This window comes from Electrophorus electricus, chromosome 1 (genome assembly GCF_013358815.1).
Source record: "Electrophorus electricus isolate fEleEle1 chromosome 1, fEleEle1.pri, whole genome shotgun sequence".
Classification (NCBI taxonomy): Eukaryota; Metazoa; Chordata; class Actinopteri; order Gymnotiformes; family Gymnotidae; genus Electrophorus; species Electrophorus electricus.
The window spans coordinates 35978365-35996299 of NC_049535.1; the positions used below are offsets into that span (position 1 = coordinate 35978365).

The 17935-nt window shown below is 47.7% G+C and overlaps 1 protein-coding gene across 6 annotated transcripts in view; it reads left to right on the forward strand.

Moving 5' to 3' along the window:
* The first annotated feature begins 458 nt into the window (after nt 1–458).
* The window catches only part of stat3 (signal transducer and activator of transcription 3 (acute-phase response factor)), a 34290-nt gene continuing 16813 nt past the window's right edge, over nt 459–17935 (forward strand). For all 6 annotated transcript variants that reach the window (XM_035523751.1, XM_035523754.1, XM_035523763.1 and 3 more), the window contains exons 1-10: nt 459–636; nt 4590–4723; nt 11903–12146; nt 12233–12325; nt 13103–13184; nt 13259–13359; nt 13464–13615; nt 13706–13864; nt 13991–14083; nt 14203–14262. In XM_035523751.1, coding sequence (XP_035379644.1) covers nt 4596–4723; nt 11903–12146; nt 12233–12325; nt 13103–13184; nt 13259–13359; nt 13464–13615; nt 13706–13864; nt 13991–14083; nt 14203–14262 — 1112 coding nt within the window. In that variant the 5' untranslated portion in view covers nt 459–636; nt 4590–4595. The remainder of the gene's footprint in view (nt 637–4589; nt 4724–11902; nt 12147–12232; nt 12326–13102; nt 13185–13258; nt 13360–13463; nt 13616–13705; nt 13865–13990; nt 14084–14202; nt 14263–17935) is intronic.

Here is a 17935-nt window from a genome sequence, read left to right on the forward strand (position 1 = left end):
AAAGTCAGTGTGTGTGTGTGTGTGTGTGTGTGTGTGTAGACTTTCACGCCATTAAGAAAGGCAGGTGGTATTTTCCTGTTCTACGCCACATTCCAGTTCTTTACAACACAAAGCATAACCGGACTCGCTGTAGCACTCGCGCTGTGGCTCGTGAGCCCGACTTTCGCCGTGCTAAAGTTCTGATGACGTAACTGCTGCCAGTAACTCAGATGACTTCCAGCCGCGCTGTTCCGGGAACACCGACGACCTCCCTCCGCTGTCCGCGCTTCACGGCGCAGTAGCAGGGGAGGAGGTAGTGATGGGAACAGCCCACCAACCCAGGGCATAAACACGAGCGCACACACACGCAGCAGGCCCTAAGGCCCGCCCTTTAACACCAAACAAGCACGCTGATTGGATGAGATTCTTTCCTTGCGCAGCAATTCCTCAAAGACCTGTCAGTCATGTTAGTAAAGTTGGTCTCGCGCCGCCCTGCTCAGATAGACGGCTGTATCTCGTGCTGTTGGCTGTGGCGCTGAAGTTCTGCTCGCGGGCTCGCGGAACCGTACCGTAGTAAGTGTAGTGAGGTCCTAAGTGCGCGTGGGCTCGTGTGCTGTGTAGCTCGTCTCTCTGAACCGCGCGACGCGTCCGGCGAGGGTAAGTAGCCGCCTCGCGGTGCCACAGTGTTGTCCTCGGGTCACGTCCTCGGGTCGTGTGTATATATATGTGTGTGTATGTGTGTATGTGTGTGTATGTGTGTGTATGTGTGTGTATGTGTGTATGTGTGTATGTGTGTGTATGTGTGTGTGTGTTTGTGTGTTTGTGCGCGCGCGTGTGCGCGTGTGCGTGTGTGCGCGTGTGCGTGCGTGTGTGTGTGCGTGTGTGTCTCTTTAATGTCATTAGGTACCTACCTACAGTAGGTTACACGCGAGGAACTCTGTTACAACATCCAGTCTCTCTGTACGTGTGTCAGTGTTCCGGGCACAACAACAGCAGGAGAGCTGGGGCTCTTTACCAGCACCCTGAGCACCGCTCTGTGTCTTTATCAGCTCCCTCTCTCTCAAAGACCCTGATCGCTTGTCTGTCCTCGTTATCAGCGCGTTCTCTCTCTCCCCTGTGCTTGTTTCTGCGTGAAGACCAACCGCAGCGTGTTTCACCAGCACAACAAACCCAGCTCCGATAACTTCCACATTCTCTCAGTTTAAACGGAATGACTCCTCTTACTCCCTCCATCTCAGTCGGGACGGCCCCTCGTTCAAATGCCCCATTACGTCACCCCTTCCAGTATGTGGACCGAGGGAATCCTCGTGTGTCAGTCTTGGCGTCAGGTCCTCCTGCCTCTCCGGTTTTGACTGGTTGTGTTTCATGTTGGCTGAAGTGTGAGACAATGGCTGTTAGTGTGGTATCGCCAGAGTGACCTGCTCTGTACCCCACACGGGCATCTATCCGGCTTAACCAGGGCTACAAGTCACATACAAGCACATGGAACTACCAGAGAAGAAGAGTGAGCACAGATCAGCACAAGCCTGGATATACTGCCTTGTTAGAGTTCTCGAGTTTATTGTATGACTTTTTATTTTTATACTGGCATTATGAAAGGACAGTCTTATCTCACCATCATGTTTTGTTCCTTCATGTTTACTAATGATGCTGCAATATAAAGAAATGCTTACGGGAATCATTTACCCTGAAATACTTCCGCTGGAAGTATTTCATCTGGAATTCTGTAGCTACTGTTCTGAATATACGCACCAAGAAGCATTTCCCATGGGTTCCATAGGGGGCGCTGTGACAGATCTAGACATACATGCATGTGTGGTATGGCTTAGTAGAGACCAGTGTGGAGACCAGTGTGCTGTGTTCTAATTAGAGTCATCATTTGAGAACAATGTGAAAACAAGATGATTTTTCAAGCTGATTGTCCAAACCTGCGTATTGTTGTCCAGCACACCAGTTTGTGTGTTAACGAGAGATGTCGTCCAGTCCAGTCCAAGCTCTCATTCCTCACCATCTAATTTCACTTCATATTTGCCTCAACATGGTAACTTATTAATTCATGATGGTAGCTGATAAAATACCTTAACATTAATAACTAAGTACGTCTGGAGTTAAAATAGAGTAACTGAGCTGCTAAACTGTAATGTGCGATTTGAGGTTTACTCACTGAAATCTGTTCTTGGTAATGGACAGTTTCTCCTAACTGTGGCATCTTTGGATTTGACTCGCATTCAGGAAGCTCTTTCGAGAGGTTCCTGTTAACATCTAACAGCCAGCTCTCTAATGAACTGGAGACATTCTACACAATAGATATGGGAGATATTGAAGATATTGTGCACAGTAGGCTGGGTGAACAGGGGCCCAAATGCAGACATGTCTCCCTGTGCCAGTAGAGTTAAACCTGACTATACTGGTTTTTCATAAGCCGAATTTCCGTGACCTTAGTCATGGCCTTTATTCTAGTAACGTGTCGTACATGAAGCTGTGTATAAGTCTTGTGTTCTTAAGCTGTACTCATCATTAATTACAACCTTTCTTGGGCTTGAAGACTTGTTTTTTTACATGAACTGGTAGGAGGAGCATGGTCATGTCTCCATCCTCTCCCCATGGTCCTGGTAGCAGAATTTGCTTTTTCCTGAAGATTCATCTTGATTGCTCACAGGATTCATCCATTCGTGTGCTGAGAATATCACCCAAGGCAAACACACCAGAGAGAACTTTCACTTACGCTTTCTCTTCACAAACGTTAACCCAAGCTTTTACAGATTCCATTAATGAGATGAATTCTGCTTTGTAATCTGTTCAGACAGAACGCTGCCTCCCTGTACTAGTTTAAATCCCACACTTGCCATTTTATACTTTCATTCTTTACCTGTTTTGAACTGTATTTTCAAACAGTTTTAATGTGTGTTTGTGTGCAGTTAACAGGTATTAAGACTGTAGTTAACAGGTATTAAGACTGTAGTTAACAGGTATTAAGACTGTAGTTGATGTGTGTTAGGTATGTAGGTGACATTGTAGGGCTGGACAGGCCTTTGTGATTGGTCTCCGTTGGGCGTGCCTCTTTACTAATGCAACATGTGCAGGGCCACATCCCTGCAGCCCCTCCCTCTGCTGGTAGCTCCACCCACATCTGCGTCTCTGATCTACGGTGGCTTCACTGTGGTTTAAGCCTTCCTTCTTCCTTCTCCTCTCGGACATGTTCTCCTGCTTTCTCCTGGTGTCTCATGGAACAGGAACATGGATATGATCTTTTTCTTTCTTTTATTTTGATTCTGTGAAGGTGCTTTTAGTCTCCCACTGTATTGATTTCATCTTCTTTTCATTGTGACCTTTAGGGTGTCTGTCCAGATCTCTAAGGCCTGTGTCTGTCTGGCCTGCTCTGTAAGAAATCTGACACTTTACACTGAGAAGGGTTGCCAGATGATGCTGGACCTCCCCCCCTCCCAGGGGAGATTTTCACAGTCCTACAAGCAATTCTGCAGTATTAAGCTATTTTGCTTAGCCAACACAAGTCTGCTCATCTGTCCATAAAAACTGAGCGCATTTATTACACAAGAACCAGACTATGACCCGTCCCGACTGTTACACGATAAAACTGTCACAGCCTCAGAGGTGGAAAGTTGCTGCTGTCGGTTCATTAGTGATATCACACCATGGGCAGGCGCGGGGGAAGGGTAGAAGGTCAGATCACCATGACCCTGGTGAGATGGGAATGCATGAATGTACAGGTGTTCCTCAGGTGTTTGTGTGTGTGTCTGCATGTGTGCGTGTGTCTCTGTGTGCATGTGTGTGTGAGGTGGGCGAGTCGAGCCATAGTGTGTTGGACAGGATGTGTGCAAATGCGGCGTTGTGTAGCTGGAGGTTGAAACATCTCTGAGGTTTCCTCTGAAAACGGATGCGTCTATTTGCTGGCTGATTGCCTGCCACTGATCAGAGTGGTAATGCTGGCTCAGCACTGTGTGTGTGTGTATGTGGGTGAGTGTGTGTGCACTGTGGTGATCTCTCCAGGCAGACGCTGCATTTCTTCTCAGTCCTGAGGAAACATCTACCAGAATCGTGGCAGTCTGAGTGAATAGCCCTGTATATCAGACAGTCTAGTGATGTAGTACTGTATAGTGTAGAATAGAGCAGTATAGTGTAGAATAGAGTGGTATAGTGCAGTATAAAGCAATATGGAGTGGTATAGTGTAGTATAGAGCGGTATAGTATAGTATAAAGCGGTATAGAGTGGTATAGTGCAGTATAGAGTGGTATAGTGCAGTATAGAGCGGTATAGTGTAGTATAAAGCGGTATAGAGCAGTATAGTGCAGTATAGAGCGGTATAGAGCAGTATAGTGCAGTGTAAACAAGTTTCTGATCTTTATCATTCACATAAAAGGGTTAAGGTCAAAATCTTCTGTCTGTCTGCTACTGTTTGTCTTTCCCTTCCCCATCTCTCTATCCACTGTGTGTGTGTGTGTGTTTCCCTTCACTAATATTTTCAGTTTTTCCGTATCAGACAATGTGAGGACTTGTTTCAGAATCGTTTCTGCACAGATAGTTTCGTATTTTGCACATGAAAGCATGAAGTGAATCTATCTCTCTCTCTCTCTCTCTCTCTCTCTCTCAGGTCAGAATGGCCCAGTGGAACCAGTTACAACAGCTGGAGACACGCTACGTGGAGCAGCTGTACCACCTGTACAGTGACAGCTTCCCCATGGAGCTCCGCCAGTTTCTGGCACCCTGGATTGAGAGCCAAGACTGGTACGCACACCTGACTAACCCTAACCCCAGTATTCCTGACTTACTCTAGAATTCCTGACTATCCCTAACCCTAGAATTCCTGACTATCCCTAACCCCAGTATTCCTGACTGCCCCTAACACAGAGACTAGTGCTTTTCTTCACTAACAAAGATGGATTCCTACACCACCATGTTATTGTCTGGGGACAGATGTGTCTTGTGTTCACTGGAGATATTGGAGGCTGAGTTTCAGCAAAGATGTGCCTGAGTGCCTTCAGAAGTATCCGAACTTGAGAAGGCACGGGTGTGATGAGGGTTTTCTTATGGTTCTATCCTGGTTCTAAACATGGCAGAGACGAGGAAACTCCCCATAACGGCTCATATTTCAGCTGGACGTGTGCTTTGTGTGGACACCAGTGGGTGAAATCATGTGCCCTGTAGAAGGAAGGTTTTTCTGTCAGAAACGTGTTTGTGGGAAGTGTGCACATATAATGATATCGTTACTGTTGTAATGCAGTCTGGACAACATTCTAGAGGTTCCTGCTTGGATTAAATACTGCTGGAAAGTCTGAATCACCAGTAAAGCAACATACCTGAACCTCACACAGGGTGTGGTGCCTTCACAGTCATTTCCGAGTGGGAATACACTTAGCGTTTGTTGCTGCTGCTTCTCGCCGGATTTTTTACTCTTTGCGGCGGTGTTTTTCTTTCATGGATCATAATTTGATTACATTTTTTTTGGTTTATGTTGTGTGTGTGGGTGGGTGGGTGTCTCTGTCTTGACCTTACCTGCCTTCCTGCTGTGAGTCGTCTCCCTGCTTCTTTACTGGGTGGTTTTAACCGCTCTGTAAAGTTGTTGGCTGCCAGCACTTTGATATTTTTGGTTGCAATGTGGGTCCTTGCTGTTCTTGGGCTGCTTGTTGATTGGTATAGCAGGATGGCTAACGTAGCATGGTAAATGGGTCCGAGTCGCACTGGCCACGGCTTTTTCTACCTTTGCGGACTGGTTCTCTGTCAATAAAGATCTTCCATGATCTTTTCCGGTTGTATGCGGTGTCTTTTTTTCTATTCTTTGCCTTGGAGTGTTTGTGGCTGGTGTACCTGCCTGTCACTACTGGGCTATGCTGCTCCAATACACGCTGTTACAACTCCGCAGCTTCTGTTAAGGCTATCGCTGGACTCTTCCACCTACATGCTATGCTAGTCACTTGGCATCCTATAGACCTCGGCCTCTACTTACCGCTCATCTGACTCTATTCCTGTTTTCTGGACAAATGGATGACACCAGTGAACCCCCCCCCCCCCTCCTGCACCGAGAGAGTTAACTTTGATGTTCTTCGCCCCCTCCCTCACGGCGTCTCCCAGCCCCTGGAAACCTCTAGAACTAATAAATGGAACTGTGCATTGCTAAACTGCCACTACCTCATGGATAAAGCCTCCATATGCCACAATCTCATTGTGCAAAACAATTGTGACTTATTCTTTCTTACTGAGGCTTGGCAGTAACCTGAGGACTACTTACATCTCAACTTACTAACACCCAGTGCCATAATTGTTTGGCTGAGCCCAGAGCCTCGGGAGAGGTGTTGGTCTGGCTGCTGTCTATAATAACACTCTTAATGTCTCTTTTATGAGGTCTCCTCATTTTAATATTTGGTGTTGAAGTTGTTTCCTTACCAGTACTGTTTTTGTTAATCTACTGACCACCCAGTGCATCTTCAGACTTTCTGTCAGAATTCAGTGAGCTTCTCATTCTGTCCAGTGCAATGTGTTCAGCGATGGGTGTGCTAGAAGACTTTAATATCCATGTTGACACTGATTGTTGATTTTCCTACCCACTCTCATGGTCACCTTAGATTTAATCTGCTCTTCTGGTTTAGATACTACTTCTGTTACTGGATGGCTAATTGGTGTCTCTGATCATAAACATATTGCACCCACTGCTAGCATCTCAGTCACTCGGCCATGCACTAAATCCCTCATCTCTTTCTGTAATCAGAGCTGTTGACCCTCTCACTCTCTGCTCACCTCCACTCTTCTCCCCTGATGATGTTTCCTCTATATAACGTTTCCATCTCTGAGATACTTGAACAGGTAGCACCTCTCAAGTCCAGGCAGGTTCTCTCTGGTCGTTCTTCTCCATGGTTTACCCCTGAGTTACGTACCCTGAAAACCAAAGGTTGGCGCCTTGATTGCCTCTATAAGAGAACTGGTCTCACTGTTCATAAAGTAGCTTATTCTGACCATATGCTTAATTATAGGTCAGCTCTAAATACTGCCCACTCACACTTTACTTCCTCTGCTATCAATGGTCCCGGACATAAGACCAAAACTCTCTTTTCCACTATTAGCCTCCATCTTTCTCTCCATCTAGAACTGTCGAACAATGTGAAGGTTTGTTAGATTCTTTAATGAAAAAATCACCGAAATTAACCAGTTTTTCCCCTGCTCTCCCTTCTTACGCAGACACCTGTCTCACCGCTGCTGCTGAACAATTTTCTGCCTTTCCTCTAACCCAACCTTCCCTAATCTCTGAGATTATAACAAAATCTAATTCCTCTACCTGCCAACTTGGTCCTGCCCCCACTCCTGTTGTTCTACTATTTCTGCTCCCATCTGTCATCTCATCAAAACCTCAGCTATGAAACCCATTCTTAAAAAACCTGGAATAAATGCAGCACTTCTTGATCATTACCGGCCCATTTCCAATCTCCCTTCTCCGGCCAAGGTATTAGACTGCAGTTGAGAAGCTACAACTTTTTCTTTCTTAAATACACAGTGTAATGCGGGAGGGGTGCGAACACACTTGCAAGGTGCCGGCGCCGTGGATGTTATGCAGAACAGAATTAACGAGGGATGTCATAAAGAGAGTGAAAGAATGGAATAAATAAATAAGAGGTTTAATAACAGACAGGTCAACATAAGAAAACAGGCTAACAAGGTGAGTACGGGAACTGGAAAAAGGGGTGTACACTTAGGAAAGACTAACGAAGAACAACAATAATAAATACAACGATGAGCATTAAGACTAAGCAAGCAGGAGTAACAGAACCGGGCTACGTAAGATGAACAATATTCACAACAAAGATACAGATAACAGAACTAAATGAGGAAAGCAACATGGATAGCGAGGTAACATAGTAACAAGAAGCAAGAGCAAACGGAGAAAATACTAAACGTGTGAGCGAAGATGGAAGACTAACGATATCTAACCAAACACACGAGTGAGGACCTATGACAAATGGGATCTTACCAGAAACGCATTTTACCAAAACAGAGAGAGACAAAGAATGACAATGAATGAACGACAAACAAGAGATGCAGGAATGGGGTTTACATAGCCAAGTAAATTAGGGACAGCTGGACAAAGGCGAGGAGACACGGAACCATGGAAACTGACGAAAACACGGAAGTGACATGGTTGCTAGAGAAATGCTCAGGTTTGCAGACCTGACAGTACCCCCCCTTAACGCACAACTCCTGAAGTGTAAAACTAACTAAAGAAGAGAAGCCAGAAAAGAAAGCAGAAGCCAGGAAAAAACGAGGGACAAACGAAGGACCAACACTAGCCGTAGACATAGAGGCAGAGACAGAGGCAGGAGTCGACGGGTCCAGGGGCAAGACTACGGGCACGGGACTCAGGACCAAACCCTGGACAGTAACGGGAGTCGCGGCAAGCAGGGGAACAGGAGCCAGATTGGGAAAAGGAGTGGGACTGGAGATGGACACGGAGATACGGGAGGAAAGTAGAGGGCAGCTGCTGGTCGGGGACATACAGCTGTGGCTCTGCGCAGAGATCACGTAGACCATGACTGACGAGGGCACGAGGGCACAGGAACACAGGAACTGGCACGAGCAGGGTAACCTGCCACAGGGGATGCCACGAGTCAGGGTTACAGGTTTAAACACAGAAACAAAAACAGGCATGGACGTATGGACAGGAACATGACAGGCAACACAGGAACTGGGGTAACAGGTGAAACAGTCACTGGGGCAGACACAATAGCCTCAGGGAGCAGAGGAGTCTTGGGTGTCTTTGGAAGTTCACCAGTAGCCGCCTTCTTGGGCACAGGAGAGTCAAAAGGAGCATTTACCATGGTGCTAAGACCAACATGAGGCACGGGAAATGGCCTGGCTACGTCCACTCCATGAGGAGGGCCAGGCAGTGAGGTGTCCGCAGCATCTGAAGTGGGACCTGGCTGGACTGGAGCTGCATCTGTGGCATTATGTGGCAGATACAGGAGTGCAGCAGTCTGGCAGGTTTGCAGGCTTGACTCCGGCGGTGCGGCTGCAGCGGTCCACAGCGGCGGGTCCGGCGGCGCGGCTGCAGCGGTCCACAGCGGCGGGTCTGGCGGCGCGGCTGCAGCGGTCCACAGCGGCGGGTCCGGCGGCGCGGCTGCAGCGGTCCACAGCGGCGGGTCCGGCGGTGCGGCTGTGGCAGTCAGCAGCCTCACAGGAAGATCCAGGGCGGCACCTACAGGTACAGACTTGACACAGGGAACAGGAACGGATTGAGAGACCTCTTGGTTGTTGAGAACAGGCTAGGCGGCCACCACTAGGCCAGGAACTGGAACACGACTGTTGGCATCCCCTATGCCGGGAACAGGACTGGCGGCATCCACTATGCCGGGATCAGGAGAAAGACGGGCGGTGTCTCTCATGCTAAGGAACTGGAACTGGATCAGGACGGGCGGTGTCTCTTGCGCCGGGAACAGGACCAAGATCAGGACGGGCGGTGTCTCTCACGCCGGGAACAGGGTCTGATCATGCAGCGTCTTCCGCGCTGGGAACAGGCTCTAATCGTGCAGCGTCTTCCGCGCTGGGAACAGGCTCTGGACGTACGGCGTCTTCCGCGCTGGGAACAGGCTCTGGACGTGCGGCGTTTTCCACGCCAGGAACAGGTTCTGGACATGCGGCATCCTCCGCTCTGGGAACAGGCTCTGGACGTGCGGCGGCATCCACTATGCTGGGAACAGGCTCAGGATGGGTGGTGACTCTTGTGCCTGGAACAGGATCAGACTTGGCAGAGTCTCTCACGCTAGGGGCCGGGACTGGCTGGGCAGCTGTGATGATGGGTGATGGGGTACGGAGCTGGTCAATGATGGCAGGGGATTTTGGGGTTCTTGATCTTGACCAAGGCTCACCAGTCTTTAGCCTGTTCAACAAGTCCCAAAAAAAAGTCTGTGAATCCATAGTCCCAATGTCCATTACTTGAATGGCACCTACCATGCAGGAAACATGAACACTGCTAGGGACTTCTGCAGTAAGCGCATCTGTAATACTAGCGGTGTGGTTCGTAGCTTGTGAGCACTTACCAGGAGTCTTGACTGCCTTAGTGTGTGATGTTCTCTTACCCTTGGCAGACTTCTGGACTTACGTCGAGAACTCTGTGTCCCCACAGTGCCAGGGGTGTTATTCTGCCCGGGATGGTCCTGCTGAAAGAACTCATCTTCACAGCTAGACGACCACTGACGGGAGAGGCACGTACTCACTGTGTTCTTAGACACAGGCTCTATTTGAAATCTGGTTTCCGTCCCTTGCACAGCCCTGACACAGCCCTCTTATGTGTTCTAAATGATCTTCTCTCTACTGATTCTGGTGACCTGAGTATTCTCCTCCTTCTAGATTTAAGTGCCGCAAATGACACAATTAACCATAACATACTCATCGCCTGCCTCTCAACCATTGGCATTACTAACACGGTTCTTGAATGGTTCTTGTCCTATATTTCTAACAGAACACATTATGTTGTTTTAGGTAAACACAAATCGCACACTGCTATCATCACTCAAGGTGTTCCCCAGGGATCTGTCCTTGGCCCTCTCCTGTTCATTATCTATATGCTTACTGCTCCACTGTTATGCGGATGACACTCAGATCTATATTAACACCAAGGTCAACACTACCCTACCCTCTCGTGATTTACTCACCTGTCTCCAAGGTCTCAAGCAGTGGATGAGCATAAATTTCTTAAATCTAAACTTTGAAAAAACTGAATTTTTACTTATTGGCTCAAAGTCCAAAATTTCAACATTCTCCAATTTTAAATTAAATCTGGATGGTGTATCTTGATTGGTTCTTCATCCACGGTTAGGAACCTTGGCGTACTCTTTGACTCCTCTGTCTCTTTTGAACCCCACCTCAAGTCTCTGGTCAAAAGTGCTTTTTTTCACCTCTGTAATATCGCTAGTCTTAGGCCAACACACGACGCTGAGACCTTGGTTCACACCTTCATCACCTCCCATCTTGATTACTGTAACTCTCTCTTCATTGGCATCTCTAACAAAACCATTCGCTCATATGTCCAAAACTCAGCCGTGAGAACCCTCCTTCTTCTAAGGAAATCGGTCCACATCACTCCTAGTCTACATCAGCTACACTGGCTCCCCGTCCTTGAATGCATTCTGTTCAAAGTCCTCCATACATACATACAAAGCCCTGCATGGTCTTGAGCCTTCCTACACCCAACTCAACTCCTACACCCTTACTGCTACACCCTTACTGCTACACCCATACTGCTCCACCCATACTGCTCCACCCTTACTGCTCCACCCTTACTGCTCCACCCTTACTGCTCCACCCATACTGCTCCACCCTTACTGCTCCACCCTTACTGCTCCACCTGTACACTTCAGTCCTCTCCATTGCCATTAGACAGGTGTCTGTAGGAGGCAGATCCTTTATTGTCATCGCCTCAAAACTCTGGAAGGCTTTACCTCAATCTCTGCGTCTCTGCTCCACACTCTCTTCCTTCAAATCTCAACTTAAAACACACCTCTTTTCCCAACAGTTTTCATAACTTCTCTTCTTATCCGTATTTAATTATTGTGTTTGTCAATTGGTTTTTCTCTCCTTAATCTGTTATTGTAAAGCGACCTTGTGTATGTGAAAGGCACTATATAAACTGAATTTACTGTGATATTATTATTATTATTATTAAAGAGTCTTTAGTGAGTTGGGAGGAGTCTGAGAACACCAGAGTGTAGTAACCCTAACACCAGACGAGAACACCGGCTGTGGTGTGACACTGGAGAGGGACCAGGGGCATTTTGGTGTTGGATGGGTAGTTGGCACCTAGATGGGTCTCAGTATTTTTGTCTGCTGTTCTGGAGGTTTGCTCACGCTGCCATGTCTGTAGATGGAGAAACTCCCATTCTGAAATAAACAGAGCACAAGTGAAGTCCCGCGGTGTTTTGACAGGGCGTACGCAGCTAACAAGGAGTCCCACGCCACGCTGGTATTCCATAACCTGCTGGGGGAGATCGACCAGCAGTACAGCCGCTTCCTGCAGGAGAACAACGTCTTGTACCAGCACAACCTGCGACGCATCAAACAGCACCTGCAGAGTAAATACCTGGAGAAACCCATGGAGATCGCACGCATCGTGGCCCGCTGTTTGTGGGAGGAACAGAGACTGCTGCAGACAGCCACTACTGCACAGCAGGTGTGTACACACACAGTCACACACGCAGACATGCACATTCCCACATGCACACACCCATGTGAATGTATTTTACCTCCTGTCTGCAGGACGGCCAAGCCGCCCACCCCAGTGGAACTGTAGTGACCGAGAAACAACAGATCCTGGAACACAACCTACAGGACATCAGGAAGAGAGTGCAGGTCAGTTCCTCCACATCCCATCACCCAGCAGGACTCATACACAGCCTGAGTAGCATGAAGGTGGCCTTGTGTTCTTTAGGTCATTCACACTTTACACTTTTCCAAAGATGAACACCGAGTACCTTACTTCACTAGGTTAGACGGCTGCAGGGAGCTCGTATGTAGGTGTATTATTAATATGAAAGTAAAGTGTCTGATATCGATGATATTCTAAGATAAAATGGCTCACTAGCTACGTAGTTTAAACTACAAGCACCAGAAAAATAAATGCAGCAGAACTGAACTGGCGTGCAGGCCTGCTGTTCTGGGGTCAGCTGAACTGAACTCATCGTGTGCAGGAATTCATCTCCCATGTTGAGGCAAATTTTCAAGATTATAAAGGTTTCAGGGTTTTAAAAATTAGGGTCTGTTGGTGATTATATATTCTGATATTTATTTCAAGAGGTGGGGTCCTAGGGTCTAAAGGGGCAGGGCACGAGATCTGTATTGAATCATCAGTGGTCCGTGAGAGAAACAAACACGTTACATGCAGTTTATATGATCCAGTGGAAATGCGGTTCTGATCTTAAACCAGTGTAAACGTGGGTCTGATCTAAAAAGATTCTCTAGTTCACAGGAATCAGCACCTTTGGTGTAAAACTGGTATTACTGTATTCTAGTTCTGTTCTGCGGTGTACAGCTAATGTGTTGAGTGTTAGAACTGCTCAGAGCAGGACCTGTAGCAGACAGTCTGGTCTGGTGATGGAGTCTGACTCGGTTCCTCTCGGTTGCCATCAGGACATGGAGCAGAAGATGAAGATGCTGGAGAACCTGCAAGACGACTTTGACTTCAACTACAAGACCCTGAAGAGCGCTGGAGGTAGGACCCAGGGGACGTGGTGCTGTCTCTTCGCTCTCCTGTCTGCTGGGCTCTAATCCATCTGCTCTTTTCAGAACTCTCACAGGACCTGAATGGAAACAGCCAGGCCGCAGCCACACGTCAGAAGATGGCACAGCTGGAGCAGATGCTGAGTGCCCTGGACCAGCTCCGCAGGGTGAGTCCACACGCCGGCTCGCGGGGGTGTGAGGCCAGGGTGAGTCCACACGCTGGCTCACGGGGGTGTGAGGGCTCTGCTGACTGACACAGATCTTCTTACAGCAAATCGTGACGGAGATGGCCGGACTGCTGCAGGCGATGGATTTTGTGCAGAAGAACCTGACGGACGAGGAGCTGGCAGACTGGAAGAGGAGGCAGCAGATTGCCTGTATCGGAGGACCACCAAACATCTGTCTGGACCGGCTGGAGACGTGGTACACACACACACATACAAACACACACATATATCTTCCCTATGTCTTTTTAATGATATCTTTCTCTCTCGCTGTTTATCCCTTTCACAGGATCACCTCTCTGGCTGAGTCTCAGCTGCAGATCAGACAGCAGATTAAGAAGTTGGAGGAGCTGCAGCAGAAGGTCTCATACAAAGGAGACCCCATAGTCCAGCACCGCCCTGCTCTGGAGGAGAAGATCGTAGACCTGTTCCGCAGCCTCATGAAAAGGTGCCCCCCCACACACACGCGTGCGCACACACACACACACAGAAAGAATCACAAAGGAGCTTTCAGAGCCTTACACCAGTGCATTAGCTCATATAGCCCCCTTGTGGCATGTTTGTATCATTGCAGTGCTTTTGTAGTTGAGAGGCAGCCGTGCATGCCGATGCACCCAGACAGGCCTCTGGTCATTAAGACAGGAGTGCAGTTCACCAACAAAGTTCGGTAAGAACCCTCCCAGACAACTCCTACACACACTTCCACACACACACAGATCACACCACAGGGGTCAATGAGGGGTCACAGAGGAGGTGGAAACAAACATGTCTGTGTGTCTGTTCCAGGTTACTCGTAAAGTTCCCAGAACTGAACTACCAGCTGAAAATTAAAGTGTGCATTGACAAGTAAGTTGAAAAGAGACTGAATCCCCCCTGCCCAGACACACACACGATCAAACTCTCCACACACACACACACACACACACACACACACACGATCAAACTCTCCACACACACACACACACGATCAAACTCTCCACACACACACACACGATCAAACTCTCCACACACACACACACACGATCAAACTCCACACACACACCACACACACACACACACACACGATCAAACTCTCCACACACACACCACACAAACACGATCAAATTCTCCACACACACACACCACACACACACACACCCGATCAAACTATCCACACACACACACACACCCGATCAAACTATCCACACACACACACACACATGATCAAACTCTCCACACACACACCACACAAACACGATCAAACTCTCCACACACACACACCACACACACACACGATCAAACTCTCCACACACACACACGATCAAACTCTCCACACACACACACACGATCAAGCTCTCCACACACACACACACACGATCAAACTCTCCACACACACACACGATCAAACTCTCCACACACACACGATCAAACTCTCCACACACACACACACACACACATGATCAAACTCTCCACACACACACACACACATGATCAAACTCTCCACACACACATGATCAAACTCTCCACACACACACACACACACATGACCAACTCTCCACACACACACACACACACAATCAAACTCTCCACACACACACACACACGATCAAACTCTCCACACACACACCACACACATACACACAATCAAATTCTCTATATATACACACTCACACACACACACACACACAATCAAACTCTCCACACACACACCACACACCATACACACAATCAAATTCTCTATATATACACACACTCACACACACACACACAATCAAACTCTCCACACACACACCACACACCATACACACAATCAAATTCTCTATATATACACACACTCACACACACACACACAATCAAACTCTCCACACACACACCACACACACGATCAAATTCTCCACACACACACACCACACACACACACACACCCGATCAAACTATCCACACACACACACATGATCAAACTCTCCACACACACACACACACGATCAAACTCTCCACACACACACCACACAAACACGATCAAACTCTCCACACACACACACCACACACACACACACCACACACACACACGATCAAACTCTCCACACACACGATCAAACTCTCCACACACACACGCACACACACACACGATCAAACTCTCCACACACACACACACACGATCAAACTCTCCACACACACACACACGATCAAACTCTCCACACACACACACACACGATCAAACTCTCCACACACACACACACATGATCAAACTCTCCACACACACACACACATGATCAAACTCTCCACACACACACACACACATGATCAAACTCTCCACACACACACACACATGATCAAACTCTCCACACACACACACACATGATCAAACTCTCCACACACACACACACATGATCAAACTCTCCACACACACACACACATGATCAAACTCTCCACACACACACACACATGATCAAACTCTCCACACACACACACACACACACATGATCAAACTCTCCACACACACACACACACACACACACGATGAAACTCTCCACACACACACACACACACACACACGATCAAACTCTCCACACACACACACACACACACACACACGATCAAACTCTCCACACACACACACACGATCAAACTCTCCACACACACACACACACGATCAAACTCTCCACACACACACACACACACACACACGATCAAACTCTCCACACACACACACACACACACACGATCAAACTCTCCACACACACACACACACACACACGATCAAACTCTCCACACACACACACACACACACGATCAAACTCTCCACACACACACACACACACGATCAAACTCTCCACACACACACACACACACACGATCAAACTCTCCACACACACACACACACGATCAAACTCTCCACACACACACACACACACACGATCAAATTCTCTATATATTCACACACACACACACACACGATCGAACTCTCCACACACACCACACACACACACGATCGAACTCTCCACACACACACCACACACATGATCAAACTCTCCACACACACACCACACACACGATCGAACTCTCCACACACACACCACACACACGATCGAACTCTCCACACACACACCACACACACGATCGAACTCTCCACACACACGATCGAACTCTCCACACACACACCACACACACGATCGAACTCTCCACACACACACGATCAAACTCTCCAAACACACACACACACGATCAAACTCTCCAAACACACACACACACGATCAAACTCTCCAAACACACACACACACACACGATCAAACTCTCCAAACACACACACACACACACGATCAAACTCTCCAAACACACACACACACACACATACACACAATCAAATTCTCTATATATATACACACACACACACACACAATCAAACTCTCCACACACACACACACAATCAAACTCTCCACACACACACACACGATCAAACTCTCCACACACACACACACGATCGAACTCTCCAAACACACACACACACGATCAAACTCTCCAAACACACACACACACGATCGAACTCTCCAAACACACACACACACGATCGAACTCTCCAAACACACACACACACGATCAAACTCTCCAAACACACACACACACACACACACGATCAAACTCTCCAAACACACACACACACATACACACAATCAAATTCTCTATATATACACACACTCACACACACACACACACACACAATCAAACTCTCCACACACACACCACACACACGATCAAACTCTCCACACACACACCACACACATACACACAATCAAATTCTCTATATATACACACACTCACACACACACACAATCAAACTCTCCACACACACACCACACACCACACACACGATCAAATTCTCCACACACACACACCACACACACACACACACACGATCAAACTATCCACACACACACACATGATCAAACTCTCCACACACACACACACACACACACACACACACACACACACATGATCAAAATCTCCACACACACACCACACAAACACGATCAAACTCTCCACACACACACACACCACACACACACACGATCAAACTCTCCACACACACACACGATCAAACTCTCCACACACACACACACATACACACACACACGATCAAACTCTCCACACACACAAACACACACACACGATCAAACTCTCCACACACACACACACACACGATCAAACTCTCCACACACACGCACACACACGATCAAATTCTCTATATATTCACACACACACACACACACACACACACACACACACACACGATCGAACTCTCCACACACACGATCGAACTCTCCAAACACACACACACACGATCGAACTCTCCACACACACACCACACACACGATCGAACTCTCCAAACACACACACACACACACGATCAAACTCTCCACACACACGATCAAACTCTCCACACACACACACACACGATCAAACTCTCCACACACACACACACACGATCAAACTCTCCACACACACACACCACACACGATCAAACTCTCCACACACACACACA